Source organism: Mercenaria mercenaria, chromosome 8 (assembly GCF_021730395.1).
Source record: "Mercenaria mercenaria strain notata chromosome 8, MADL_Memer_1, whole genome shotgun sequence".
Classification (NCBI taxonomy): domain Eukaryota; kingdom Metazoa; phylum Mollusca; class Bivalvia; order Venerida; family Veneridae; genus Mercenaria; species Mercenaria mercenaria.
Window position 1 is genome coordinate 16,646,356 of NC_069368.1, and position 10,091 is coordinate 16,656,446.

A 10,091-nucleotide genomic window follows, 5' to 3' on the forward strand; every position below is an offset into this window, starting at 1 on the left:
AAATTGCTCTCACAATTATTGAACATATCGTTTATTGGTCAGATAAAGTGAATAGGTCCGTACCTTTAGTTTTGAGATATTTTTCCGTGGTGAAAGTTTTATTAAGCTGATTTTAAGACATCACTAGAAATAAATTTACGTGCCTCATTTCTATCATTTCAATTTTTGAATGTAAGTGACACTATCGTTTTTATAAGTTTACACACGAAATGCAAAAAAAAAAAAAAAAAAAAAATCGTAAATCGGTTTTCTATTTCTTATGCCTTACCAAGGTTTCCTCCTTTTATCCGGATAAATGACGTTTCGCTATTACTTCTGGGGCCGTATTCATAAAGCATCTTAAGTATAATTATAAGAAATTGATTATTTACTGCAGTATTACTTAGGTAAGAAATTTATTTTACTTAAGTATATTTGTTATTCATAAAACAACTTAATAAGTAATTCTTTGCTTTTACTGTGGACGAAAACATTAAAAAAGACAACATATATTTCAGACAGTTACAACATGCACAATTATGTTTAAAGTGCTTTTATCTGAAAAACAACACTTTAATCGTACTCACGATGTCATTTTGTTTTCTGACTTAAGTCATTTCTTACGTATCTTAAGTTTAAGCTGTTTTATGAATAGGACTTCAGTTTTTTACTTAGACTTAAGCTGAAATCACCACAAACTTAAGTAAAATCTTCAACTTAAGTCAAAACTTAAACTTAAGATGCTTTATGAATACGGCCCCGGGTTTATAAAACGTACATACCTACCTTAACATTCATAGGTAATACAAAATTGTGAAGATGTCAGGATATTCCTTATTTTTAGCACTTGCGTTACTATGTGTTCAACATGTGAAGTGTTCAGATAAAAATGAGAGCAGCGAATTTATTCGCGAGAAAAGTGTGGAGGATTTTAAAGCACTTTGCCCATATACTGACCTTTGTTATCATCCAGCTCGCGAAAACATCACGCGAGCAGGTAATGGTACGCTTCCTTGTTGTCACACTTGCAATTGTGACACCAGTTGCGGCACAGCGTGTTGTCCGGACAAACCTGAACGGTTTCTAAATAAAAATGAAATTCTTAAATTAATATCCGTCCCGGAACAATGTTTCTATGCACAGTTACGGCCGTTCAGTTCAAACAAATTGAATGGAGTTCCGTTTAACATGAATGGAAATTGTCCGGTGGATTACACAAATGAATACGTAAAAGCAAAATGTTCACGGAAGTATCATGAATTCAATTTTGGACAGGAAGACACTCAAAGACTCATGCCTGTTTCATCTGAAATAATGAATGTTACTTTCAAAAATTATTACTGTGCTATTTGCCATAATGTCGTAAATACAAAGCTACAATTTTGGAACACAAAAATTGAATGTGCAAACAAAAAAAAATTATTACTATCAAATATTTCTGAAATTTCTTTGAAGCTTTCGCAAGAACCTATGTGTCAAGTTATATTTGAACCTTCTTTTAAAACGCCACGGAATGATGTGAAACCTTGTAGTGGTGTTATAGACAGATGTAATGTAACTGGCAATTGGTATCAGTATGACTACGCCCTGGAAACGGCCTGCATGTCGTATACGTCGGAGTATAAAGGCTTTAAAAACATACACTGTTTTCTTTGTAATGGAAATACATTAACAAATGAAGACAGCATCTGTGAGCGTGAAAGCGGTGAGCACGGTGACACCTCATTCGTTGCTCTTTTAGATTTTTATGATTTAGACGGAACATCTTCAAAGAGCAAAGTCACAAAATGCTCCAGTGGCTCGAAGTACGACCCACTTAAGGTAAGATATTGCCGAACACTAACTGATTTTTGAATATCTGATAAGTTGATAACTATAATATACTGAAGTCTAATATTACTTTATATACTTTTTGTTTTAAATTATATGATGTTGATAAAATAGCCCTGTAAATTATATCCAAGGTCTGTCAAGCCGACAACCAATAAGATAATTGAGAATTTATTGCGAAAATAATAATGTATATTCAAGAATTAATGCTATTTTGCATGCGTTTATACGGGTATAAACCATGTTAGGTCTTCTTGCAAATCCATTAATCACTATTTAATGTTGTAAATCAATTTTTGTTAATTAAATTACATTGCTTGCTTTGAAAAAAGAATCCCTCGGCGTTTGTAGTCTTATTAACATTAGTAGCAGCACTGTAAGAATACATGTCACCAGAAATAAGTGACATTGATAGGTTGTAACTATTCAGTCATTACAGACCTGTCAAATAAAGTGCTTACTGGTATAATAATGTATGACTAAGAAACTATGACAGGGCCTACGAGGTTTGTTCAATAAATACAAAGACTAGCGCTACAACTTGGTCCCCTTTATTTGCAATTAGTATAACTGGTACGGTAACCCTTATACAAGTAAGATGCCCAACTACAACAGTAATTATTAGAATAGAATGCCCTCACACAGTGCAAAACTAGAGAATATATAAGTCAATCGGTCATTCGAGTTTAGAATAAATAACTGTTTATCAAGGTATGTCATATGTGGCTTGCATAAAATGACGTCACGAAAACGTCTAGACATCTGAGCAAAACTATATCAAACTTAGGATAACACCATCAGAAATTTTGAATTACTGTAGAAAACGAAAGTTTTAGTTGACCTATCTTATAAGATAGCTAAACACCTATTATCATTAAATTTATTTACTTGATATAGCACCTGTAAATAGATTGTTTTTACGATTTCTAGTGAAATGAATGACAAAAGAAATCCGTTACGTGCATGCTTCAGTTAAATGTATGTAATGCATTAGCCAAGAGTGATATCATTTTGAAAATGAATTTTCTTATTCTTCACATCCTGATACACTGAGTTTTAATCACACCAGATGTTTTGCATATTTTCATTACATTTGAAAACTTAATTTATTATAAATAATTTTATAAATTATATACCTCTTACTTAAACAATTGATCACAGCACAAATTTATTGCATGGTAACAATTTCAGATTTGTATCAAACTACGCTTCAAAATGACACAAGCTTAAGATGTCTTTATTAGCTAGTTTTGTAGTTATGATATCAGTTTACGTATCTTTGAACGACCCTCGTATTTCACTTTATTCTTAGCAAGTAAGATATTACAATTGTGTATTTCTCAAGAAAAAAAAGGAACGTCGATTATTTTCATTGCGTCTTTGGACTGCTCATTATAAGTTTTTTTTTAAAAATATTTTCACTTCAAATGCCTTTGTAAAAATAATAAAGATCACTTTATGACTAGACAAAAACAAAAACAACAACGTCAATTATCTAAGTATCTAACATAAGCAACAAAAATATTCCTGGACACGTATATGTTTGCCTGTATTACACTTGTTCAAAGTAGATGAATATGGACTTCTTTAATTTTCTTAAAGAATTCTCTTTTTTTTCAAAAATGATAAAGATAAAAATTTGCGACAATAGTGTTTCTGCTCGTTGGGTCACAAATAGTTTTATTGTGTGCGTTCATACCCTGTGTTTTGTTCACAGGAGATAACTCCTGAGGCTATTCAAATTTTGTATAATTATGCCCCTTGTCTTCTTAAAACACAGATACTCAGAGCCCAGAAAATATAACAGAATTATTTTTTTTCTAAAAAAATATAGATTATCTAGTCCGAAGCCAGACTAATAGTTTTACGGAGGGTATTATTTAACTTACCTACCGAGCAATACACTGACAAGATATGAAAACGCAACAAACATATGCTTGAATATATTTTGTACTACAAAAAGAATCACCTTGAAATGTTCAACACATACACATCTCGATACTTTATACCCATTGTGTTAATTTTGCGGTCTGTTGTGTTGATGAAATTTGAAAACAAGGAGTATAGAGTATCGAAATGTGTATGTCTTGAACATTTCAAGGTGATGCTTTTTGTTGTACAAAACATATTCAAGCATATGTTTGTTACGTTTTCATATCTCGTCAGTGTATAAACAAGGCAAGCTTAAAATTTGAAAGAAACCTCATTTTCCCTATTTCTCTTGCCATTTTTATGTGATGTTAGAAATCAATTTAAACGATTTGTACAAAAAGTGTTATGGAATTGTAACGATATTTTATGCTTAAATTGTTAAGTATTATTCCGACTAACAGCAATAATTTTACATAGTTTTTGAAACAGATGAAAAGCCAGCGATTTGGGAACAGTCAGAATTACATATTAACAAGTCAAATCCTTTATATCATAAAATTTTTGTTTCAGAAATGTGTACTTGTATAAATAAAAGGGTTATGACTCCAGTCAAACGCGCATGATCGAATATACATATCCGCCAATATAGTCCGCAAAAGATGATTTCTTTTTTTTTTACAGAAAGTATGTCGACCACTATCGTGCGCACCTGGTATGATGCTTTCTCAAGACAAGTGCACTCCAATTTATAAGGAAATGGTGAATCCAGAAAACGATCTTGTGTTTAGACTCCAGTTCAATCTTCTTTCCACACATGCTACTAAAAGTTTTCAATGGTTTCATCTTGAGAGATTGGCCGAATTGGTTCTGAATGAATTTTCTTCAAAACTTATTCTCTTGTACACAACATTCAGCGCAAGGCTATGTGATTTTAATTCCTACGTGAAGTTGGAACAAAGTCTTGAAAATACAGTTATTTCAATGAAAAGAGAAAATTTAACGGATTTTATGACATTCGTTCATCATCTGGCTATTGTAGTTGATTTCAGCTTCGAAGAGATAAGGAATACTTCCGCCACCCTAGAAGAAATGGCGACACTATTTGCATCATACGACTATTATGCCCAATATCTTGTTCAATACAAATCAGGTGACTCCGAAATGCCAACCAAATATAATTACAATGCCAGTGAAGAATTTGAAAGCACTCTGAATGAACTTGATATAGATATGTTTCAGTATTATATGATTTTACGCGGTCAGAATGATCCAGAAGACGGATTAGGAATATTGTGGCTTGAATATATTTTTGCACCTCAACAAGGATGCGAATCTACATTATCAATTCAGCCAAATCCGTTTTGTGCCTGTATAGAACTTAACCGTAACGAATTCAATATAGATATTGCTAACAGAAGAATTAAATCTGGCGGCTTCTCTCACACGTCGTCCTTAGAGTTGACCTTTTCAAAAATTTTGTCTTCTAAAAATGGAGAAGGCGTACTGGTCTGTTCTGATGAGTATTTTTCGCAGCTACCTTCAGAATCAAAACACTTTCCTGCAGTTAAAGACCAGTTGGTTGTGTTGACTATTATTTGTCTAGTTTGTTCTATCATATCCCTTTTATTGACCTTTGTAATCTATTCTATGCTGCCTAGTTTAAGAACTCTTCCTGGATTGAATAACATGGCTCTAGTCTTTCACCTTTTCCTTGCACATACGTTGGCTTTGATAATTGCTGTAACAGACATAAAAGTACAATGGCTTTGTTCTGCTGTCGGCGTTCTTCTCCACTACACTCTGCTGTCCAGTTTTCTATGGATGTTCATCTGTACCTTTCATATGATGACTGTTTTCGCAAAGATAAAAGATAGACATGCCGCCGTTCATAACAATAAATTTTTCCGTTATTTGATATTTACTGAAGTAATATCTGCTCTTCTGATAGTATCTAACATTGTTGTCGCTCTTATTTCAAGCAAGACCTCTCCTGGATTTGGCTACGGTGGTTCCAACTGCTATATTCGAGACTCGATCACGATTCTCTTATTTGTTGCCGTCCCGCTTGGTCTTATTCTCACGGCCAACTTTGGTATGTTTGCTTATGTCATTTGGATCGTTGCACGCTTACCAGACATGGCAAAACATAGTAACCACGAACGGCACAATATAATGATATTTTTCAAGCTGTCTACTCTAACTGGTATCACCTGGATATTTGGATTCTTGTATGAGTTCTTTGAAATACTTCTTTTTGCCTATGCCTATATAGTTCTCAATGCTGGTCAGGGCGTGTTTATCATGTTTTCGTTTGTACTGAATAAACGAGTGTTCTTCATGTTACGTTCTAAGAGCCACGCGAAAAAAGATGGACTCTCGGCTGAAACGACTCGGCAAGTCCATGTTTCAGTTGTCTCTTACAGATAACCAATGCCTGTCTTTCACTATTTTTTTTTCGTGCGATATTAACTTCAAAACTAGAAAGTCATATTCAAATGTATTTGATAAGGTAGACTGTGGTCATTAATTTATGAATTCGAGCGTTTTACTTCTTGAGATAACAGAAATTTGACTAAAATGATATTTTGTGCACGAGTTTTTGCGACGGGACTCGGAAATGTCTTCGAGATAGATATAACTTTGAGTAAAGCGAGTTGAAGATATCGAATTTTAACTGTATATGTTGTCTATCTGAAACAATTTCAAAGCAATTTCAGTTATATGATAAGGCTATATAAGGATTATAACCCAGCTGTTTTGGGATTTCACGTTCTCGTTGGTCAACCCTTTCAATGTCGGGCGTTAAGCTTTACTCCACTTTGACTGAGTTTGAACGGAACCGATGGAATCCAGCGGGATTTTACTGTAGTGACGTGTTGATTAATAAAATACTTATTAATCAATGGGCCATTATCTGATCGTCGACGAATATTTTTCTTATTGCTTATTAATTGTGATGTTTTGATAATGTTCCGAAAATATACTGCATCTACTAAAACGGCACTCTTAACTTTTAGCATTGTCTACTCGGGTATTCTGAATCAGTCTCAAATGCGGTTAAGTCTAACCATTTCACAGCAGCTGTTGATAACAACAAAATCTCATCAATTTTTTTTTTAAAAACCTGTAAGTATCAGCGCACATTAAACTACCATAGGTTATTGTTTCTTTATAAACACAATATACGTATGTCGTGTTGTGATTCGAGAAAGAAAATAAAGAGCTGCTCTCTTCAAGAGAAGCTTATTGTATTGTCCGGTGATGTACTTGATTAAATGTTATTATGTGTTACACTGTATAATAGTTTGTTTAAGTGTCGACATTGTAACGATTAAAATTTACATTATGATCCTATTTGGTTAATTAAAACTTCTTGTTTTGTGGAATCTGAACGATCATAAAGCTGACATAGCATTCAGGGGTCCGTTTAACGAAAGTAGTATCTATAGGTAGACATCTACAAGCAGGAATGAGTAGTAGCAATAGTGATATTGACTCTAGTTAGCCGACAGGGAAAACTTAATACTTTGCAAAGTTAGTGATATTTCATTAGTCATATAATGTATTTTTATTTGTAATTCATGATTTATTCATGCATATATAAAATGATATTGTAAATTTTGAAGCATTAATTCCATTTCAATTTTATCAAAAGTGGGTCGAAACACCATACTCGTTACATTTAGACATGTTTAGATGCAATTCACAAGTCAAAATCGAAAAGTTGTGCCTTTTCATCACATTTTGTCCACAATTGATGAATCTGACTTCTGTCATGATGAATCAACAAGCAGATATTTTCTTGTTCCGATTTTTCTGATTTCAAATATTATTTAACTGCTTCGACAACTGTCTTCAGGTCTGTTTTGTCGCTTATCTTAATATAATTACAAGAGGATTTTGTTTCTTACAGATCACGCTGTTTGTTAGAATCATTTGTATATTTGGTTAACCTAGCATGGTCAACATTTTTAGACTGTTGCAACATGAATGCGGGAAATTGAAAATGAGATTTGTGCAATTAACCAGATATCCAGCTAAAACTGTTGTTCTTTTGCCTCTAACCATTACAAGGTGGTGGCCCACTGTGATTTACCTGAGTAAAATATAATTTTTCTTATTTATATATATATTTTTATTTGTTTATTTATATTTTATGTTAAACTTTGAAACTGTCGGTTGTTCTTAAAAATAAAGTGTTGTTTGTTGTGTGTGATACTTTAGAAACTCTTCAAAAATTTTCAAAATTTAAATTTTCGTAATAAATTACATGTATTCTGAAAATTTGTCCTAAAAATCTAATTTTATGGACAATTATAGTTTCTGTCTAAAATAGTTAAAATATTTACTTATTTCCGCTTTGCTACTTCTTTATATTAAATGCTCATACATTTTTTTTTTAATTAGAAACAACTTTGTCCTAATGTGAAACAACTTTACTCTAATATGTTTTGATTGACTGCATGTATATTACTATGCAAAATCAGTGTTATATAATGAAAGTAATACCTATTTGAAATCATTTTTAAGAATTACTCTTATTTGTTGTTAAAATCTGTGTAATTAAAAAATAAAATGGCAATTTACTAGAGTTGTTATGCCCCCCCCCCCCCCCCCACTCCCCTTCGAAGAAGTAGGGATATATTATTTTGCATTTATCGGCCGGTCTGTTGGTCGATCTGTCGATCAGTATGTTGGTCGGTCGGTAAAAAGACCAATCGGTTTCCACATGATAACTCAAGAACCCTTGGACCTAGGATCACGAAACTTAATAGGGAGGTTGGTCAAGACCAGCAGATGACACCTATTGATCCTGAGATCAGGAGGTCAAGGTCAAGGTCACATTGGCCCCGAACAGTTAAACGGTTTCCGGACCATAACTTGAGAACGATTAACTAATAGAGAGGTTATCATGACCAGCTGATTACCCCTATTGATTTTCAGGTATTTCAGTCTTTCAGACAAGATTGGTACAATAATGATGATTCACTGGCGAAAAGAAAAATATCTCCGAATAGCAAATTTATTTTTGTTCTTCGTTTCGTGTAATATGCGATATTTCATGTCATAAGCATTTCGCAATACCTGAAGAAATTTTCTCACTGACCTATATTATCGAACTGGTTTTCGCCATTTGTGACGACACAGCTTTATTAAGTCATTGTTGGCGGAATTCATTCAGCGTCATAGACTGGTATTGGACAGTAGTTACATGCAATGGAGAGCACAACGTCTTGGGATAATTTTAAGAGTATTATCACAACTTTATTTGTCTTTCAACAAGGTCTAACATTAACTGAGAACATTTGAAAACAAAACATGTTTGGGTAGAGATCTATGGATATTTATGTTCATTCACGAACACCCGTGATAAACTGCGTTGGACAAATCGAGCATGACTTTTTATTGTTCTAAATGTTGTATGTTCATGCATATATCTAAAGGCTGTTTTTTTTCTATAGGTTTTGCGCAGAACATGCTAAAGAACGTTAAGCTTTCCGTGTACGAGATAAATATATTACCTACAGCAAAGTAAGATATTTATTTCGTTTCTTATACACTGAAGCTTAAAATGTATGTCAGATGTGAATCACTAACGATAACGCATGGTTTAAGACATGGCTGAGTTGCGCGTAATATCACACTGAAATGAAATAGAAGTGATAATTACCTCACGAGTTGGCCACTCGGTTTCAACTTTGCAGCAAGTATGCTGTTCCGACTTCAGCAAACCGGTAATGCATTTGTTTGTCTTCTAGGTACCGACTACGTTTATCTGGCATGTGCATATGTGCAAAGCGGCAAGCCATATATTTTCTCAGTATAAATCTGACTACACTTGGGTTTGGTAGAAATATACTACAAGACAGGTTTCTTATTTTGAACAATCCGCACAAAACCAATTTGTTTTTTTGGTTGCAGCTCACGTGACTGGCGGATTGCGGAGTATGTCGTTTTTAAAAAGTCGGCGGACATATCAGCATTCGTTTGTTACAAAAATGTCATGACCCCTTTTCTTGTCATTCAAGTGACAGGGGAGTGCCTGTTTTGATAAAACGAACTGGCCCTATGCCTATGCGAATTGGCCCTAAACACACACATTCAACCCTTTAAAATGATCGATGAAAAACAAAGATAAACACGTAACCCGCCCTCTTTCATATCATTGCAAGCACTAGACGTATACCGGTATACTGTAGTGCCCCAGATATTGTACTACACATGATCTTTATTGTTACTTTAATGTATGGTATATGATACCAATTCAGAGTAGAAATTATGCTATGTCAGGTATTTTAAGCTGTTTATTGTTTATCCGAACGTGTGTATCCGAATTTGTGAGGTCCACTTAGAGATCGTTTTTTTGCATAATGAACCAGGTAGCAATGTAATCTTTGGATCATTTCTGT

General features: G+C 33.7%; 1 protein-coding gene across 1 annotated transcript; it reads left to right on the forward strand.

Annotated features, from left to right (window-relative positions):
• The first annotated feature begins 1,449 nt into the window (after positions 1 to 1,449).
• On the forward strand, positions 1,450 to 6,108 carry LOC123565486 (uncharacterized). Its single transcript, XM_053550356.1, has 2 exons — positions 1,450 to 1,800; positions 4,363 to 6,108. The coding sequence occupies exons 1-2, from the start codon at positions 1,450 to 1,452 to the stop codon at positions 6,106 to 6,108; spliced, it is 2,097 nt and encodes a 698-aa protein (XP_053406331.1).
• The last annotated feature ends 3,983 nt before the right edge of the window (positions 6,109 to 10,091 follow it).